This window comes from Urocitellus parryii, chromosome 3 (assembly GCF_045843805.1).
Source record: "Urocitellus parryii isolate mUroPar1 chromosome 3, mUroPar1.hap1, whole genome shotgun sequence".
Lineage (NCBI taxonomy): Eukaryota > Metazoa > Chordata > Mammalia > Rodentia > Sciuridae > Urocitellus > Urocitellus parryii.
The window spans coordinates 175,609,278-175,630,684 of NC_135533.1; the positions used below are offsets into that span (position 1 = coordinate 175,609,278).

The following is a 21,407-nucleotide window of genomic DNA, read 5'->3' on the forward strand; positions in this document are numbered from 1 at the left end:
CCTTCGGGTTGTGCAAAGCCTGGGAACATTGAGGGCATTAGGACCAGGAGCGAGACGCTCGCTTGGCTCTGGGCTGTGTCTGGCAGAGGGCTCTCCGCTGAGCAGAGCTATGTGTGAAAGGAAATCAGGCACTGCCTGCCGGCTTTACATCTGTTGATCTGACCTGACTTGAAGCGTCCAAAGAGGGACGGCTGTCAGCTCTGCTGCACTGAGAACCCACCAGCTCACCCCAGACATCTCATAGCAGCCTGACCATTCATGCAAAGGGGGAAAGAAACACATGGGACTAAACACCTGAGCAGAATGGATTTATTTTTTTTTCCCCAAGGAGAAAAACAGGGTAAAAGGGGAGCAAGCAATTCAGTTTAAAGTCCTTGTGAATGGGCTCTCCGAAGGCAATTAAAGAAAGCCACGAAGAGGACCTGGGGTGAAACTGAAGTCCTGTGGACTTTCTGATAAGTGGAAGCAGGTTTTACACATGCTGTTGGCAAATGTCAGATGGGAAAAAAAGGAGCAGGTTAAGTGACTGGCAAAAGAAACTTCCAGGTGGAATGAGCAACCAGGTCCTGCGGCAAGCTTGAAGGAACCTGGAGGCGGATGAGAAAGCAAACTTGAACATGACCTGTTGCATCTGGCAAGTTGTAGCAACATGCTCCTAAAGAAGCGGTACAGGCATGGACCTTGCAGACTTCAGTTCCTCCTGCTGTTTCTGATGCTGGGATGCGTCCTGATGATGGTGGCCATGTTGCATCCTCCCCTGCACACTGGGCAACAGGCTCTCACAGCCCAGGCCATCAAGCACACCCCTGAAAGCCGGTACCACCTGGACTTTGGGGAATCTCAGGAATGGGTCCTGGAGGCTGAGGATGAGGGTGAGGAGTACGAACTCCTGGAGGGCCTGCCGCCCTTTATCTCGCTGCGGGAAGATCAGCTGCTAGTGGCTGTGGCTTCACCCAGGGCCAGAAGGAATCAGAGCCAGGTCAGGAGAGGTGGCAGCTACCGGCTCATCAAGCATCTGAGCAAGAGACCAGATGAGGAAGCCCCAGAGGGGGACTGGGGGGCCGAGGAGGAGGATGGGGAAGTATCAGAAGAAAAGGAGATGACCCCACTCAGCCTGGACTCACATGGCCTCAACGAGGCGCTCAGTGCCAGCCTGCCCCTTCACAGGGCCCTGCCCGAGGTGCGGCACCCGCTGTAAGTAAGGCCCTCTCTTTCCCTTCTCTGGTGTGGTGGGATCAGGCGGCAGCAGAGTGCAGGATGCTAAGCCTCCTCTGTTGCTAGGGCAGTGCTTCTCAAGGTGTGGTCCCTGGGGCAGCATCTGCCTTGCTAATGAGGCACTTGTTAGAAATGCTGATTCTCAGAGCCTATCTCAGACCCCGGGGGGTAGGGTCCAGTGATCTGTATCTAACAAGACCTCTGGGTGAGAGCCACTCTCCCAGGAGAACAGAAAGTGAGGAGTTCTTGCTTGTTCATTCTCTTCCCTGCCCTAGGCTCTTGCCTGTCTCTAGATCCTCAGGTCTCACAGTTTTATCTGTGTAACACACAAAGAAGGTTAGAGCAGATGTTCTCCATGCACTGTCCAGTTCTAATGCTCCAACTCCAATACATTTTTACATGAAGCGTATTGTTAGTGTTTGCTTTTATTTTGGATCAGAATAACAATTGCTTTTTAACATTTATGTGGCTCTTGCCATGTGCCTGGTTTTAATTTAAGAGCTTTCCATGTTCTAACTCATGAAGTTCTATGAAGTCCCTTACCACTCTGGAGGATGGGTGCTAGTATTAGCATCCTGCTATTTTTATAGGAATGAAAAATAAGGCATGGAGAGACCAAGTGGCTTTCCCACAGTCACAACTAGTACATGCCAAAGCAGGAACTTGAATTCCGCATTTAAGCTTCAGACTGCCTAAACCACCACTCTGTGCCACCCTCCTTAATGTGCTAGACCAAGGGACTACTTCCAGTGCTCCAGAGCTAGTCTACTGTGCTGACTGCAGCTTAGCCTGTCCCAGCCCCAGGAGGCAAGCTGAGAAGTGTGCATGACATGCAGATCTGTGCCCAGGGAGATGGTAGGCTCATGCTTTACATCCTGGCCCTCCCTTACCATGGCTGGCCAAGGGGAAGGGGGTGGGGCACTGCTTACCAGCCTCCAGGAGCAATGCAGCTGGTTCGTTTGGGTGATCAAAGGCCCTTCCCTAGAAGTCATGGCTCTTCCCAGAGCTCAGAGGGTTTCCTGGAAAGCAAACATATCCTGTAACCCCTTGAAGCAAGAGGATATGTGTAGAGCAGCAGCTGGGAGCAGTGCATATGCTCCTCCGATCCCTGATTGGTCCCTCTCAGGCTTGCTGCTCTGCCACTCAGGCTCAGGGGCATGCAAATGCAGGGTCGGCACCTGGGTGTGAGCACCTCCTTAAATTGTACTCTGGTGCCTCATCACCTCACCCGGGTCTTCCCATCCCTGCTGCTCTGACCACAGGCCTTGACTTATAAAGCACTTTTCAGGAAACTCCCACCCCATTCCAGTTTTGTGCTCTCAGCACCCTGGAGTTTAATACTTAGTACAACTGAAGCTAAATGGTCATTGATGTATTTATTTGTTCAATGTCTGCTTCCCCTGCCATGCTGTGAGCCCCAGAGAAGGTTAGCACTGAATTTGTATTGTATATCCCAGCATGCAGTAAAGAAATGATTGCTGAATAAAGGAACAGTTTTCAATTTTTTTGATGCATTTTCCCATTGACTACAGCAGGAAGAATATCCTCATTTTGCAAATAAGAAACATTACCTCAAACAAGAGACTTTGGCTACCAAAGAAGTGTGCATATATGCTATGCATGTGTGTGTTTGTGTTTGTGGATGTACTGCATATTGTATGTACATTGTGTTGTGTATATATTAAATAGAAATGCATGTATGTTGTTTGTAGTGTATGTGAATTGTGTATTGTGTGATTCCTGTGTGCTTGGTTTATGTCATGTATGTGGCACGATGTGCACTTATTAGAGCTGTGTGGTGTGTTGTCATACGTGCATGCATGTTGTGGATGTGCTGTGTCCATAGTGATAACATACATGCACTGTGTCCATGTGTGTTTGATGTGGTGCTTGTCTTGCATATGATGTATGTGTGCAGGCGTATCATGTTGTGACCATGTTGCATGGGTATGACATGCTTGTGTGTGTACTGGGTGAGTGTGTATATTGCATGTGTTACACGTTATAAATGCATTTTGTAAGTGCTGACTGCAGCTTAGCCTGCCCCAACTCCAGGAGGCAAGTTGGGAAGTGTGCATAACATGCAGATTTGTGCCCAGGGAGATGGCATGCATGAGTAACACACACACACATATTTGTGCAAGTTTGTATGTGTATTACTCATGCATCCTGAAGAAAATGAATGTACTGTATGTACATGGTACACAGTGGGTGAATTTTGTGGCTTGTGCACTGTGCACAGGTATGCATATTTTGCATGGATGTAATATGTGTATATTGTGCATGTTATGCATTTGGTGTAATGAGCATATGTATTGTGCCTGTGTGCATATGCACACATTGTGATGTAATGTTTTGCATGTGAATATGGTACATGTGTGCAAATGTATTTGTTTTGACTGTGTTGCACATTTGTATTGTGTGAGAGTGTTGCACATGTGTTATAAAAGAGCTGTGCAAGCCTGCACGGTAGTGCATACCTGTAATCCCAGCAGCCCAGGAGGCTGAGGCAGGAGGATTGCAAATTCAAAGCCAACCTCAGCAACTAAGTGAGGCCCTAGCAACTCAGTGAGACCCTGTCTCTAAATGGGAATGTGGCTCAGTGGTGGAGTGTCCCTGAGTTCAATCCCTGGTACCCCCACCCCCCCAAAAAAGATCAACAACGCTACATGTTATGCCTGTGCTGTGATGCACATGAGTGTGGGATAGGTAGGTGTGTAAGCATGTGGTACAAGTGGGTACATTTTGTGCAAGGTGTGTTTGGGGTGAGCATGTATATGTGTGCATATGTGTGTGCACCACTTTGGAGGCTACTTCTTTCAGCCAGAGTAACCAACTGGTTTTAGTTTGCCTGGGACTGTCCCCATATGAGCATTGAAAAATCCCTGGCAGTGGGGAAACCCCTCAACTCCAGGCTATGCAAGACAGTTGATCTCTCCACCCCAGCTTGCCAGGCCTCCCACAGCCACCACTCTGTGTGGAGGTGTGCATCGCCCTCTGCTGGCCTCCACCGCTGTGTGCAGACAGGTCTCGCCCCCAGACTCCTCTATTTCCATTCCGCAGGTCACACCACGACACTCATTGATAGGACAGTTCCTGTGAAGCTAGGCAACAACGCCCACCCTCTCTCCTGCGCTCTCCTCCTCCCACCGCTCTCCTAGACTCTTAAAACGGGGTCTAAATACAAGACACGAAAGAAATAGCCATGCATTAAGCATCTACTGTATGCGGACCCTGCACCACCGCTTTTCCGGCTTTCCCACCGGGGCTGGGGGAGAGAACAGGTCCAGAGTCGTTGCCTCCTGCGCAGTGTATTCGGTGCCTGCCCCAGAGCTTCTAGCAAGCCCATCCAAACTCCTTATCCAGACACACATCTCTGGCCTCAATTCTTTGAAAAGAACCCCACACCCGCCCTGGCCTTTGTCCAGCCCCCTGGCTGGGACCCAGGCCTTCTCTCTGAGTACCCCTGGAGTTCAGTTTGAATAGAGGACTTTCAAAGAAAGTTAACAATAATGCAAAGACCAAAAAAATAAAAAAAATCAATATAAAAGCCATCCAAAGACTGCCTCAGGCAAGAGGTAAAATTATAGTGAATATTTATTGAGCACTTACCATGTACTAGAGACTCTGCCAAGAGGTTTTCATTTATTAATCTGCATAGCAAACCCATGAAGTAGATTTCATTTAGTGAATGAAAAAACTGAGGCACTGAAAGGTGGAGAGACCAAGTCATCTCACCAGGCGTGTCTGACACCAAAGTCAAACTCAACCACCATGCTAGACTTTCTAAGTCTGCCACTTCCCAGGCCAGGGATAGGGCAAGTCACATGGGATGGAAACATTTCTATAGTTTTTCTATCTTGAAGTGGGGGAAATGCAGACAGGTCCCTGGGGAGATATGTAGGAGGAGGCTAGCCCAGCATCCTTGGTGGTCTTGAGGATTTGAGGCCACCTTGTGTCTCACCACAGGGCACCAGAAGAGCTGTATCCCATGAAATACTGAGTCCCAGCTAGACACAGACTCAGCTTTTGCTCACAGTGAAGGCAGACCTTGAAAATCCTCTGCAAGAGGAAGAAGTGAAACTTATAGCATGGTATCCATAAGGGTGGTGTAAATCCACTCTAACTTCTTCACAAGACAGCCCATACTCACAGGGATGCTTGGGGAGGGCATACAACTGAATCAGAAAACACAGATGAACTAAAGAGAAGGGCCGAGGATGGAGTCACAAACTGAGGCATAGGATTATCTCAGCCCTGCTAAGCTGCTGTCAACAAGGGGTTGGGGAGGAACAAGTCTAGCCACTTAGCCTTCTGCAGCACTGGCTGTTTTCAAAGTTGTCCTTTGATCATCCTGGATCCCATGTAGGGCAATGGATTCCTAGAATCCAAGAGGCTCCGCATGAGCAAGTGTTTCATACCTCAACATCCAGGGAAGCAGCTCTCCAGCTTGAGTGTGCATCCAAGCATCCAGAGGACTTGTTAATATATAGATTCCTGGCCTCCATCCTGCCCGCTTTGCATTCAGTAGGTCTATGTTGGGGCTCAAGCATTGGCATTTCTACAAGCTCCCAGATCCTGCTTCTGCTGATCTGAAATTACTTTGAGAACCACGGCTCTGAGGCACAGAGTAGGGCTTCTCAAACTTTAGCAGGTCTGCCGATTACCTGGGCAGCTTGTGAAAAAGCAGAGTCTGATTCCATAGGTCAGGGCAGCAGCCCAAGAGGCTAAGCTCCCACAGACAACACTTTATAACAGCAATGGGCTACACCACTGATTTCCAAAATATGAACTGATTCTTCTGGATGCATATTAAAAACATAGCCTTTCAGCCCCTACTGGCTTTCCATAGTTCTGAGTCAGATACCAGCAATCTGAATTTTTAAAGATGGATGCTAGACAGATCAGGGAACTACTGGTATCAAAAGTGAGTGGAGAGATAGTTAAGTTCAGAAAGGTTCCTTCAGACAGGTGGTACTGGGATCAGGAAATAAAGAAGAGAGGCAGAGAGGAATATAGTGTTCTTCATGATCCTGGGAGATTTTCATGAAATATAAATATCAGCTTAATTGCAGTCAGTTTTATTCTGTTTGCACCAACTTATAACTTGCATTAAACTTGGGTTTAGCCCATGTTTTATGTACCCACAAGTGTGACTAATTCAAACTCTCATAGAAAAGTGACCCTGGAGTTGAATCCTGGTCCTGCCTCTTACTGTTTGACCTTGTACATGTCACTCAGCCTCTCTGAGGCTCAGTCTCTTCAACTGTAAAATGGAATGATAATGATGGCCTTGCAGGGGATTGCAGAGAAAAATGATAAAACATGTGATGATCCCCCTCCCTCCAGTATTAAAGTCCAAGCAGAAGGTTCCCTTTATATTCTTCAGTAAAGGCTGGGGAAGTAATTTGGAGAGACAGAGAAAAGGTTGAGCTGTGGACTCATCACCATTCTTTCTCTAAGCCGTTATTTTCTGTCCCTGGGGGTTGCTAAATCATCACAAACTTGGAGGCACACTGGAATTATCTGGAGAGTCTTAAAAAGTCCTGATACTCAGACCCTACTTTAGGGATTCTTATTTAGTTAGTCCAGGGTGAGAGCTGGGCATGCAGCATTTTAAACCTCCCAGGTGGTTCTGATGTGCAACCTGGGTTGAGACCCAGGATTGTGAGGCACCAGTCGGTGGAGGGCAAGGGCTCTCTTCCCTTTCTCCTCCCTCCTGCCTGAGAGGCCACGCTGGGCCAGGGCAGGGGCCAGAGAATCATTCTGGCAGCAGCTTTGTTGTCTAGCAGTAAGCAGTGTTGCAATTCACCAGGTCCCTTCAGTTCACTGCCAAGGCTCTCTCCCTCCAGGCTGTGAGTCATTTGGGGTGACTCCTCGCCCCTCTGTTGACTCTGACAGCCTGGCCTGCAAATGAGAGAGGAGGCAAACGACAGGACCTCAGTCAACCTGAGAGGCAAGGAGGGAAGAGTGAGAACAGGAATGGGCTGGGGCTGGCGCCAGGGCTGGACCTCAGCTTAGCCCTCCCCACCTGCCACCCCTACCTCCTGCTAAAAAGAGGAAAAACACCCAACATGGTCAGCACAAGCCATGCTTCTGGGGACTGGCTGGCCACATCACATCAAAGGTAACTCACCAGCATCAAGCTTTTAGCCCTTCGGGCTAGTGTGGACATGATGGGGCACCCCTCCTCTGGATCTGTCACCCCTCAATGGGATTGTGGTGTGCACAGGGCTGAGTATAACCCCTCGGGTCAGGGCACTCAGGGTAGCCATTGTGAGAGGGTTTTGTTATGTGCTTCTGGACAAACCCAGCCGGGGGTCACATTAGAGGAAGTCAGACTGCACCATGTCTTTTTTTAATTCCTATGGGAGAAAGTTGATTTTATTTACGACAGTGCCTCTCCAAGCGTGGTCCTCAGACCAGCAGCACCAGAAATGCGGACACTCAGGCCCCATTCAGACCTCTGGGGTGAAAATGTCTATTTTAACATGATCCCCAGGAGATTTATATTCATGTTAGAGTTTGAGAAGCTCTGATAAGGCTAAAGGTTCACAGCATGGTGGCACATTAGGATCCACTGGAGAGTTTTACAAATCATCATGCCAGGCTCCAACTCTGACCAATTAAATAGGATTCTCTGGGACTCTAAGGGACTCCAAGGTGCAACTGGGCCCAAGAACCACTTATTGAGGTCCTTAAAGGTGAAAAGAAACTGGGATGCTCAAGTTACTGGAGACAATGGGGTTATGCATGTTGACATTTTAGGGGGGAACAAGGGTAAGGACACCTAGATCTAGAAGCAACACTTCATTGGTGGCACCATGGCCCAGGGAGATAATTCCCAAATTTGAGCCCTGAGCACAGCAGGTCTTTTACTTTTATATATAAGCAAGTTTTGGGCACATCAAGGCAAGGGAGCTGGTGCAATTCTATTGGAGGGTGCATTCTACATTCCTTATATGGGTGCAAGCTTGTCAACAGCCTAGGGACTTCTACTGCACCGAGCCTAAGGGGGGATTATTCTGTCAATCTACTTTGTTTCCTGCGTCTGCTACTGCAGTTATCTTTTATAGGTACCTATTAGCCACTGCAAGCCTCTATGGTTAAATGTCAATGAGCAGAGCTGCTGTGTGTCAGGGTGAAAAACCACAGCCTGTCAGATACTAAACTGCTAACATTGCCTTTCTGTCCTACCACAACATGGAAGGAACAGGGAACTATCCAGGCCAGACAGAGGAAGGAGACAGGTGAGAGACACATGGTCCATACTACTTTGAGAGTCTTGTCCCTCCTGACATCCTTCATCAGGTGGTGCTAGGCCCCTGCTCCAGCATCCTGCTCTCTGTCAACTTACTATTAATGTCTTGCCACTCAACACTACTGCCCTCTACTTGAGCAGTGGTCCAGGGACCAACTGCCTCAGCTGAGAACTTACTAGAAGGGCAAATCTGCAGGCACCCTCAACCCAGCCCACTGTAAATCTGCACCTAACAAGCTCCAGGGCCATTCGGGTACACGTTAGTATTGAGAAGCATGGCTGCCGCCTGCCTTCTGAAGCCTCACATTTGTCTTACTATCTGCTCCCCATTCCCCACCTACCTCCTCATACCCTCTTGCTCTAGAATTGCCAAACATAGAATAAGGACTCACTGCCTCGATATTTTCTCACCATTCTTCCAGCATCTCCCATCAGCTACGGGGTGAGTGGATGCTCACTGTCACAGGCCTTACTTCAAGGGAAATTACCCTCCAGTTTAACTAATTTAAATGAAAACCACCAAAGCCACCTGGGTGAAGAAAGGAGCTTGGAGGCTTTTGTTCCCAATGCTTGTCTGAATGTTCCCAATGACTGTCGGGCGAGGGCTCTATAGGGATCACTGTAGGTCCAGCAGGGAACAGGAGCTTCAATCACTCCTGTGGCCTCCCTCGCCTGTGATCTTTGGTAAGGGACTGTGCTGTCATGTTGCACAACTCCAAGAGGCACCATTCTAAGGCAATCTCAGTGTGGCACCTGCTGGGATCAAGCAATGCAACAGACTCAATTGTGGGGATGTGATTAAGTGAGATAGTGCATGGGGAAATTCTATTGTAATTCCCAAAGCACCTGACCAGGTCCTCCATTGTCCCCAAACTGCCGAGACATGCTGAAGGACAACCTAGAGACATGTAAATCAGTACACAGTGATAGTAACAGCTTTCAGTTATTGAAAGCTTGCTGTGAACAAAGCACACAACCTAAACCTTTGCTTATCTAATCTTTACACAGTTGTCTAAAGTAACTTCTTTATTATCCTTATTTTATAGATGAACAATTTGAGGCTTAGAGAGGTATAGAGCCACATGAGAGGCTTGCAAGAAGTAATTATTAACATTCGTTGAGCTCTTACTATGATCAAGGCACCGAGCTAAGCACTTCATACACATTAACTCATTCGATCCTCTCAGCAGCCCCTTTTCACAGACGGGGAAGCTGAGGTTAAGCACATTGCATGCTCAGAAAGGACTTAATGGAGTCAAAGGGATGGCAAGAAATGAGAATTGATTACTGAAGATGAAAATAGACCTGAGGATCTGAAAGTTCTTGAAAGGAAGGATGATTTTCAGTTTTTATCAGTCGCCCAAGTCACATAAGAACAGGCTCAGCATTTGAACCCAATGACCAATCCTGGTCTCCTATCCATTTCACTCCTAGTCTCCTCCTAAGACACCCTAAACTAATAGTTTTGGAGCAAGGTGGGTGGAATTTGGCTGCTCCGGGGGGATCTACATCACACTCAATTTCTCCACTTCTCTGCCACTTGTGCCTATGAGTATAGAGAGGACTCATCCACTTTTCCCATCCCCAGGTGGCTCTGTGCTGCCCTCAGACCATCCCAGAGCCTGTAAATCTGTTAAAATGGCACGTGTCTTTGCTATCCCTTCCTTTATCTGGTGTCTGGGAGCTATCCAGCTTACACTACTCACAGGTCTCTTTGCCACCAGAAACAAGATAATCAATCATGGATCCCCCTAAAATCCCATAAAAGGCACTGACACACAAGGCCTTGCATCCTTCTGTTATAATATTGAGTTCTGCATGCAGAGCCATTAAAGTCCTGGACTCTCTGACACCCATAGTAGGGCTCACTCAGAGTAGGTACTGGTCCACCCCTGAAATATCAGATTATTTCCATGGTTATTTTCAGCTCTGGTTTCCCAGCAGTTCTGCAGTTGTCTGGAAAGATGGCCTGTAGTAGTCTGTGTGGGGTCCTGAAGGCTGTGTGAGTTTCTTCCCCTGGAAGAGGGGAAAGAATCCTCTTTGAGCTACTACCAGGAGACCTTCGTCCTGGCATGGGGACATATCCCCCTCAAGGGTCTACCAGGCCCTGAAAAACCCTTAGCAGCCTGTTAGTTTGCCCTGCTCAGCTCTCTGCCCATCCACCAGCCTGTCATCTCTTCTGTCACTGTGAAAACACACTTAGCATCTGTTCATGAAACCCAAATAATTCAGGACCAAGGGGAGTCTATGAAATTCTCTTTGGAATGCCTGCTTCCCTGATTTTCCATCTACTGCAAAGAGAGCCCATAAAATCAAGAACAATGCATCTCAAGGCTGCAAGAGCCTTAGAGGTACCTTTTATAGTAACGGTGTATTTGTTAATAATGGCAGCAGACATTCAGGACTTTCCCCAGTGTTTTATGAGGGTCAGTTGATCTTCACAGAGGCCCTAGCAAGTGGGTGCTATTGTTTCTATTCTGAGGAAACCAAGGTGCCAAGAGCCAACTAACTTACCCAGGGTCATTTGCACAGGTGGTAAGTTGCAAAACTCCAGAGACATAATCTGAATTGTCAGGAGAGACTTCGGCGGTTCTAGAGAATGTTCCAGAAGGCCAAAGAGAAGAAGTCAGGTGCCCTGGTCACCAGCTATTCAGCAGAATGGGACACTCTCATCTCTTAACTTTGGGAATATGCAAGAAATGTAATCTTAAAGAATTAGAGTTTAAATGAGAATTTGTTTCATTGGAGGGATCTGTGCCACATGCCGGGTGCTGGGTACTTGGTCAGACTTACTCCTCACAAAAGCTCTACGTGGCCATGGTTGGCATTCTCACTGTGCAGGTGTGAAAAATCAGATGTGAAAGTAGATCAGTAGGCCATAGAGTTGATGAAAGATAGCCACAGCTCACGAAGATGATCATAAATACAGTATTTGTGCTAATTACATCCTGTCTTTTCCCCAGATGGCAATGAAATAGTCACTGAGTACCTACTATTAGTCTTTGATTCTCACAACAGGCCTAACGGGCAAATATTATTATCCTTATATTTTTCAAATGAGGAGACGTATGCTTATAAATATTGAGTGTTTTACCCAAGGAAACTTAGGAAGCAGCACAGTGAAGATTCAAATTGAAATAGGTCTGATTCCAAAGTTGGAGATCTTTCAACCACTTTACTACAGGGACACACATGTCTGCTTTCCATGTCTCACTGTGGGTTAGGATGAATAAAGGGGTCAGATCTGTGGGTGGGCAAGACAACCCTACATTCTACTGCCCTCACAGGGATTCCAAATCCAGGCCTCTCTGTCCCAAAACTCCTTCCCTATCTTAGAACACAGCCAACCTTCCGGCAATATGCCGGAGTAACAATGTAGGTTTTTTTGGGTTTTTTTTCAAACCCACTGAATTCACTGAAGAAATCTGTCTTTTCCTAGCCACCAGCCCTGGTCCTAGGACCCCTAGATTTGTCTATACCCACAGACAAGGAAATGGAGAGGATACAAATGACACTCTAAACGGGCTTGTGAGCAGGATGGAGTAGCTGTGAGGACAGAGTAGAAATTCTGGAAGTCACAGAATCAGGAAAAGAAAGCTCCAGTAGGAGTAGCAAATAAGGAGGGAGAGAGTGGAGAGGAGGATGGAGGGGTGAGAGAGCTCAGCAAAGCCTGCCTTGTGCCTGCACCAGGGCTCTCAGACTTACAGGGAAGCCATCTGCATTTTGGCCATGTTATTTTAACAGCCCTGAACTCAGATGGTAAAAGTTCAAATAAATATGTTCATTGTTTTAAGGATGATTCTAAGGACATCGTCATCCATTTAGGGAAATCTTTCTACAGTACATAGGAATTTCTTTAATGAATGAAATTAGCCAAATTATGCCATGTACACATATGAATATACCACAGTGAATTTCACCTTTAAGAGGAATGTGGGTGGGGGTGGGGGGGAGTACTGGGGACTGAAATGGAGCAAATTATTTTTCACACATGTATGAACTTGTCACAATGAACCCCAATATTATATATAATGATAATGCACTAATAAAAAACATTTTTAAAATTTGATAAAATCTAAATATTCCATATTTGAGTTAATGGTATTGAATGATTGAACAGTTGGTCAATTGAATGGTTATGGAAGATATCATTTGGAGACATTGGTTGAAGGGAACATGAGAATTCTGCATGATTCTTGCAACTTCTTGTGAGTCTTAAACTATTTCAAAATCAGATGTTATAAATTGAAAGAAAAAAATTACTTGAAAGAGTGTTGCTTTCCCTAAAAACACCTAGAATGTGACTTCTCTGAGTGAGGATTCTGCTGTGTCATACTCTCCCATTTCACTTTGGATACAAAAATCTCAGAAGCCAATTTCAAATTCATTCTAGAAATACCTTAGCCCTTAAAAGGCTTCAAAACATTTATGGAAAGAAATAGCATATAAATTCATAAACAAACAAAAATACTTAGCTAGCATATGAGATGTATGAGTGGTTTTTTTTAATCATCTAGGAATTCAGTTTTCTGTTACCTGAATGCACTTACCTAAAACCAATTGACCCCTCTCTGCAGGCAGGACTTTGGAGAGTCATCTGTGTGTTGAGAGTTTTCAGCCCTATTGTGGTTGGTACCAGGAATGCTCAGCGGATGAGCAGCACAGTGGACCCTGTTTCAGATGCATGTCCCTCAGGCAGGATCAGACTCGGTTTGGTTGCCATGCTTGACCATAGTTCTGCCTTCACAGAGGCCTTTAGGTATTGAAGGTTTAGGGTCTTGAGATAGCCCAGATTCCATTGTCCCTGTGAGGAAGGACATAGTTTTTAGCAGCTACAATCCAGAAAAAAGCACTTCAGAAACACATTTTAGGAAGGCACCTTTTGTGAATAAATGTGAGCTCCAGATATAGGGTTGTTATTACAGCTCATTTCACATTGGGCCCACTCAGACTCTCCACAGACAGAAAGCAAGTGGCGAGCAGCCTACTCTTCTGGACAGAAGGGAAGGAAGCTCAGACAGCCCCTAGATGGGCAGCAGTGTGCACCCTGGGTACCTACCACCCATCAGGAAAGCAAAAAGCGCATAAGAGCTCTGAAAATAGATTATCCCGCTCTACCACTTGCCAATGATGTGAACTTAAGGATTCTTGTCTCCTCTCTGAGTCTCACCTGTAAAATGAGCATGAGATAGCATAACCCACAGACTTATTTTGGGGGGATGGTGAATGTAGTAATATGTGCAAAGGACCAAATAGCATGTCACATGTAGTCAACCCACAAATGTTAAATTTTGTCCCCTCTTCAATAATAATAATAATGAGGTAACGTTTATTATGTCCCAGCTGTTGTGCTAGGTTGTGGAATTTAAAAAAAGAAGAAGAAGAAAATAGTGTTTCTGTCCTTGAATGAATGTCAATTAGTGTTCACAGGACACCATAATGCACATCATCCTACTTAGCCTTGGGACAGTTCTCTGAGGTTGGTAATGTCATTCATTCCTGTAGTACAGATGAGGACAGTCATCTGCCGAGAATGGTGACAACACCCCTCAAGTACAATGAGAGGGGTGTGGATTAAATATAGTAAAAGGAGCTCTTGGGATCTGAGGGCTGGGAGCTAGTAGATGGCACCACTATAGGTATGTTGGAGTCTCTTTCCATAGAAATTTTAAGAAAATCCAAGGAGAGCTTGGGTTGGGTGGAGCCATGTGACAAGGGCAGGTCCACAGAGTGAGCTCAAGGATGAGGGCAGCCTTTTCCTGACATTTCCCCGGCTCTTCCCTGCAGGTGTCTGCAGCAACGCCCTGAGGAGAGCCTGCCCACGGCCAGTGTCATCCTCTGTTTTCATGACGAAGCCTGGTCCACCCTCCTGAGGACCGTGCACAGCATCCTTGACACAGCACCCAGGGCTTTCCTGAAAGAGGTCATTCTTGTGGATGACCTCAGTCAACAAGGTAGCTATGGGTTTCCTCCAGACTCACTGGGGTGGGCCTGGACCCCTGCAACTTCTTGTGAGTCTTAAACTATTTTTTTTAAAAACCTGCAAAAGAGTGGGGTTTGGAAACCATTTTAGGTAAGTTTCCCAGATGCAGAGCTCCAGGTGAGAATTCATGTGCAAGGAACTTATTAATGATGAGCCCCTAGGGAAAACCAATAAGGGAGTCGGGGAAGCCAGACAGAAAAGGGGAAGAAGCCAAGCAAGTGGAAAGTTCTGGAAGGATCCTGGGGAGGGTCTCTGCAGTCTGATCCCACTGCAGTCTCTCTCCCTCAGGCCCCGGCCTCAACACAGTCCAAAAAATGCTGGAGAGTCACAAGAGGATGACCATTTTTTGAGGGCTCACTGTAACCTAGAACTTGGGTAAAGAGCTTTACAACTCATCTTGTTGAGACCAACTTACCTACTGTCCAGACAAGGAGGTTAGGGCCAAAGGAAACAACTGACCAGAGCTGAATCCTGCTGAAAAAAAAATCTGCTCAAATGCTTCCCCATCGTGACAGGAAACACTAATGGATATACCTGAAAAGAAGACGGACACAGAGAAGCCCCCACCTGACCTTGAGGTTGATGGTTCTCCAACTTAGGCTGGGTCCAAGTCACCTGGCAGGCCTGATAGAGCCAGCATTTCTGGGTCTGAGCTTGGACCTAGGAATTCCTATTTCTAGTCAGGTGATACTGATGCTGTTGGTCCATGGACCACTTTTTGAGAACTGCTGCTTGGTTTTTGGTTCCTACATTTCTGAATTACCTAAATGACCTCAACAGGCCCCATCCGGCTTTGTAGAAAGATGAGGCTATTGAAGGGAAGCTAAGCATTTTCTGAGGTTTAAAAAACATGGTTGTTTTGTTTTATCTGGTCTTGGGGATCAAACCTGGGATCTTGTACATGCCAGACAGAAATTCTGCCACTGAGCCACATTCTCAGCCCTGAGAAGCATGTTTCTAAAAGCAGTGATAGAGGACAGGAAAGAATGACGAGGGCCTCTTCTTTCTAAGGTCCTTGTGGCAGGATTTTTTCCAACCTGACCATGGCAGAAATTCAGACCAGCCAGAGGTTCTGGGAGTGCATGGGTTCCTGAGCTGTATCTGGCTGGGTGTTGGGCAGGACTGATAAGCAGGTACTGGACTGGGCTGGGCCTGCTGGTCAAAGTGCTCAGTGGGTCTTCCAACCCTCATCTGGGCTGGGTCCTCCAGGAGGGTGGGAAGTAGAGGAGCTGGTGTTTGGGAAGTGGCTGCTTCCAACATCTGCAGTGCTGACCAGTACCCCTAGAAGGCATCTGGAGCCCATGCTCAGCCATTAAGGTTTGCTATCTGCTCACCAACACTTCCTCTGCCCCTCACCACTGGGCTGGCTTTCTGTTCAGCGGCCTCATGTTCCTTGCCAACACTGAAGAGCAAGGCTTTTCCTGAAAGCAGGGGTGGCACTGGCTCCCTTCACCCCCGCTTGCTCCCCTGTGACCTGTGTGCCTGCTGAGACCCAGAGTGCAGACCATAGCCACCACACTCACTGTTCTCATCTAATCCTTACAGCCACCCTGAGTTCACCAACCCTGCTTTACACCTGAGGAGAACCAGGACACAAAGCTGCTGCAGGCATCCTGGAGTCACCCCAAATTATAGTCACAGCCAGGCAGTAGAGTCAGCTAGACAAGCTTCAGATTATTCATCAGGGATAATAATTTCCACATTGAACCATTTTAAACCAGAAAGTGCATGGGATGCCCAGCCCATGACAGATTTCCTGCAAATGGACTTCATTGCTATTCTCTGAGAGGAACAGGTCAGGTTTTACCAGCTCCCTCTGAGCACACTACCCAAGGTGATCTTCTCACCTGCCTCGAAGACTCTGAGAATTTCAAACTGCCTCTTCAATCTTCCTTAATCTATTCTGGAGCTCTCGATAGCTTCTCTCCTAAATAAGACTAAGAAGGGAAGTTTGGGGTACATCAAGGCAAGGGCATTGGTGCAATTCTATTGGAAGTGCATTCTACATTCCTTATACGATACAAGTTTGTCAACAGTCTGGAGATTCTTAGCTCATAAAGCTTAGGGACCTTTATTGCTCTAAGCCTAAAGGGGGATTGTTCTGCTGTGTTTTCTCTATCTGTAAGGTACCTGTTAGCCACTGCAAGCCTCCATGGTAAATGTGTGTAAGCAGAGCTGCTGTTTGTCAGAGTGCAAAGCCACGCCTGCCAGCTCTTAAACTGCTAAAGTTCCCATTCTGTTCTACCACAGTATCCCTACAATGAGACTACCTCAGCTAGCACCCCAGTGACCTCTCAGATGCTGATTCAATGAGCCCTGTACTTACCTGCCTTGACCATTATCTTAGATTGGGTCCCTGGGAGCAGAGCTGGAGACAGGATTCACGGACATGTGCTTGTTTCAGTGGATGTTTTAGAGGATGAGAGAACAATAGCAAGTTCTCTCCTCTCCTGGTTTTGCATACCAAGCCTCGGTTTTTGGTGGATAGAATTGTGACCCCTTCCAAACTAAGGAAGCTTCTTACATCTTAGCAACAACCACCTTATAACAATGCAGTTGAGTTTCAGGACCTCTTTTGCTCACGATGGCTTCTAAGAGACAGCGACTGACAGTGACCCTAGCGATGGTCATCACAGTCCCATTGACTATTGCATCTGTGACACCAATGACCAGAACCTTGTTGATTCCAGGACAACTCAAGTCTGCTCTCAGCGAATATGTGGCCAAGCTGGAGGGTGTGAAGTTGCTCAGGAGCAGTAAGAGACTGGGTGCCATCAGGGCCCGGATGTTGGGAGCCACCAGGGCCACAGGGGACGTGCTGGTCTTCATGGATGCCCACTGCGAGTGCCACCCAGGCTGGCTGGAGCCCCTGCTCAGCAGAATAGCTGGTGACAGGTAACACCCACGAGGGTCTGCAGTGTGAGAGGTGGGTCTGGGAGAAATAGCCCACAGACTCAGCCACTGTTCTTTGTAGAAGACTATCCCCAAATCACAGTGACTGTGTATTACTGGAGGCAGACTCTAATGCTGTCCCGTTTCCTAATTCCTAATTCCCATCCTGGTCTCACAGACAGATGGCTCTCAGAGAGACCTTGGAGACCATCTTGTCCCATCTCATGATCCCCACTATTGAAAATAACTGAGTTGCAGGGATGGTGACCACACCCCCAGGGTTACAGCCACTAGCAGCTGGGCTGTCTCCTGTGCTTCCTTTAAGAACCTTAGGAACCCAGAGATGGGCATTAAGTCTTGTGTTATGTCTAGCCCTATGTATGACTTCATATGTATGTCATTTTTACAGTCTTTCCACAGTAACCCTCCATGTGGTGGTTCAGGCAGGCATTTTTTGCTTCTGTGTCCTGTAGGGGACAAATGGAGGCTCAGGGGGGTGACATGCTGTGCAAGGGCACCCAGAGGACAGGCAGCTTCTCAGGTTTCCTGACTCTGGGTCCGGTGTTCTTCTTTCTGTGTATGATTTCTTTATATCTTTTTACATTGGGCAGCAGGTACTGAGGATTGAATTCAGGGGCATTTTACCCCTGAGTTATACCCCCAGCCCTTTATTTTGAGACAGGGTCTCACTAAGTTGAACCTGTGATCCTCCTGACTCAGCCTCCTGAGTTGCTGGGATTACAGGTGTCTGATTTCTTTTTAAGAACTGAGGAGAAATATTGGGCCATTCCACCCTGTATCCTAGCTGTGAGACACAAGTTAAACATGGATATGAGTCCCTTGTGTTTGCTGTCACACTGGTGTCACACTGTCACACTGTCACACTGGTGTACATACCCAGCCTCTGACTCTGCTACATTCCTGCCTTTCCTTCTCCCTTATGTCCTCTCTCTTCTGTGTGGTATGACTCTTTCATCCACCCCACACCTCCTTCATGGCTTCCTGTCAACGCTGCTTCCCAGGGTCCAGCTCATAAGCCTCAGGTGTGAGGGCCTCAAAGAAAAAGCTATCTGTCTAGAATCTGAGTTGTCATTTATGTCCTCTGAGCATGGCAATGCCCTCTTCAGGACTTGCATTTCTCCCCCAGGGATGTGACCACACAGCCCTTGTGGGCTTCCCAAGGCAGCTCCTCGCATGGAAAGCAAAGCCACAGAGGCCACCAAATGTAGCTGCTTAGAGACAGTAAAGGGGACCTAGCTGCATCTGAGGCTCATGTCAAGGGACTTTCGGTTTCTAGATGAGGAGGACCTAGTGTCTAAAAATGAGGAAAGGTCTTTAAGAGTGAGCAGTGTGATAAGCCACACACCAGTTACTTCGGAGTCATAACACCCTGGTTACCATTCTTGATTCCCTATAGCGATCCCTGGAGCAGGTCTACCATTAGCCATATGCAACTTTGAATTATTTCTTTAGATTTTTTTCTTCCTCCTCACCCTTTATTTCCATCTCTCAGAGAATTTGTCATAATATACTGATTTTGTTAGAATAAGATATTAAAATGCCAACTGCCAGAAAATTGTCAAATAAATATGCAAATTTATAGTATATATAATATTAGAGGTGTTCTCTAGGGTCGAGCCCTGCAGAACCCCCGTAAATATACATAGCAACCCTACACAAAGTCTCTCTGTGAGCAGTTGGCTTTAGAGCAGTCCTGGAAGGTGCTGACAGATGGTCAGTTTCTATATACAGTAGCAATCATGAAAATGAAGAACATCTGTCATTTCCAGCTTCCAGTTGCCTGACGTGCATCTCCACCGGCCCAAGCCAAGGAGTAGAAGTCATACTGCTAAAAAAATGAAGGTTTCTAAGGAGAAGGAGGCAGTCTTCAGTAGGAACCAAATGACAATGTCATTTCAAGACATTGGCTAAATTGTCTCCCATTTAAACATTGGACTGGGCCCTAAGAGATATCAAGTCCTTAAGTCACCATTACTCAGCAAGGCTAATCCTGCTTAGTGGGGAGAAACAAGGTGTGGCTGGAACAGAGCTCCTCCCACCTCTCTACCCTTCAAGTGGTTAAAAGATGGAGCAGTCAGACATCCCCTGTGTGCTTGTGTGTGAATGTGGGAGCGTGTGTCTAGGTGCCTGTGAAGGAGCAGGAAGGCATCAAGATAACCCCACCCCTCAGAGGGAGCAGCCACCAAAGAAACTCCCCAGCCCCCAATTCCGTTCACACCCCTTGGCATGACAAATTCCCTGATCTGACCCTGGAAGTGCTAGGATACCAGTCCCTGAGCAGCAAGAACTGTGGGAAAAGAATTTAGAGGCTGCCTCATCTCAGCATAAAGACCTTTCCACAAAAAACAAGATTATGTGTGAACTTTCAAAATGGTGGACTTGGAGGGACATCCAGGCCCAGGAAAAGTAAAGAGAGATAAGATAAACTAGGACTATTCTTTATTCTTGGGAAAGCATTGGCTGGGAATGTTGAAATGTGGTTACTTTGGAATCTCTGGGCAGCAGGGTATTATTAGTTATCCTCACATATTCCAGTTAGCTAGTTTTTGTTGACCATTCAAATGCCTCTGTTTATCTTTTGAAACCCAAACACTTGACCTCCTGGAATTTGGAAAGTTTTCCCAGAGGCTCTGCCTTGCACCTGCCCGGGATTAAGAAGGACTTTTAGAGACTGGGAAGAGTGCTGGGGTGGGGACAGGAAAGGGACCGTGGAAAGTAGTAGGGTTATCAGATATGATTAATGCATGGCATATACATGTATGGAAAGATCGCAGTGAATTCCACCCATTTTTAAAATTAACATGTGTTAATATGATAATTTAAAAATTCACAAGTACAAAGATGATGGAGTGAGCAGACACTCGTAGGTCCCTCCAAGTCAAAAGGGGTTGCTTTCCTATTTTTCATTCAGTGAATTCTGAGGACAACATATATACCTGTAGGTACAAAAATAAAAGGCAGAGGGGCTTAATATAAGACTGTGGGGAGTTTTTGTTTCAAATTGATCACTCTTTTTGAGTCACTAGTCTTATGAATTAGTTACTAATTCAGCCCTGATTGATCAGCCACCGTGATCTATGGGAATAAAAACAGAAAACATTTCTCCCTTCACTCGTTGACATTCTGTTCTCCATCTCCATCCTACATGTACTTGAGAAGGCTCATGATTCATCTCCATGTCCCCACTCAAAAGTACAAGAGAAAAGGGGAATTCAGAAAGGAAGGTATTGGGAATCAGGGCTAACTTAGTTATTGGAAGTGAGATTTACATGACTCTGAGCTTATAGAAATGCAAAGTAAAAATAGTATGAGTTGCTGAGTTCTCACTTATTGATAAAAGGTCATGCCTACTGGGGAGGGATATTGACTAAACTATATTGTTATTTTGTGTGCATGTACAAATATGTAACAACAAATCCCACCAATATGTACAATTATAATGCACCAATAAAAAATGTGGAGGAAAATGATCATGTCCACCTTTGTTGAGTATACAGCCTAAAAGTCTAGGATAAATTGATTGTGTGAGTGTCATTTCCTTTTTTGTCTTGTTTGGATGGATGAATGTAGTACAAATTTGATGCAATTCTTCAGAATTCAGCTTCATAGCTGCCCTGGGTCTTGATTCTGAAATTCCACAGAATGCTTTGCAAATAGTCAAATCCATCGCCACCATTCAATTTATCCCCATAGTAAGTGAAGACTGGGGAGGAAGTCTGGGTACCCTCTTTCCTTTCTACTTCATTCTTGATTCATGGTTTTCTTAGATCAATGCAGGACACCCCAAAATAATGAAGACTTAGAAGGATTGAATTCTCTTGTTTTTCAGTGGAACAATGTAAAAAGGGAAGAAAAACCTATCTAGATCTTTTCTCTAAATGTGAATACCATAATGCCCCATACCAACATCAGTCACTTAAGGAGACAGAGTAAAACAGATAATTGGATCCTGGGATTGGATCCAGATAATTGGTCCTGTCTATATGGTGTGGGCTTCTCCTGCCCTGGCTATCTTCAAGATGGACAAAGCAGAAA

At 46.3% G+C, this 21,407-nt stretch overlaps 1 protein-coding gene across 2 annotated transcripts in view; it reads left to right on the forward strand.

Annotated features, from left to right (window-relative positions):
- The first annotated feature begins 583 nt into the window (after positions 1-583).
- Galnt15 (polypeptide N-acetylgalactosaminyltransferase 15) overlaps positions 584-21,407 on the forward strand; it is a 41,577-nt gene continuing 20,753 nt past the window's right edge. For both annotated transcript variants that reach the window (XM_026388582.2, XM_026388584.2), the window contains exons 1-3: positions 584-1,194; positions 14,264-14,430; positions 17,150-17,354. In XM_026388582.2, coding sequence (XP_026244367.2) covers positions 650-1,194; positions 14,264-14,430; positions 17,150-17,354 — 917 coding nt within the window. In that variant the 5' untranslated portion in view covers positions 584-649. The remainder of the gene's footprint in view (positions 1,195-14,263; positions 14,431-17,149; positions 17,355-21,407) is intronic.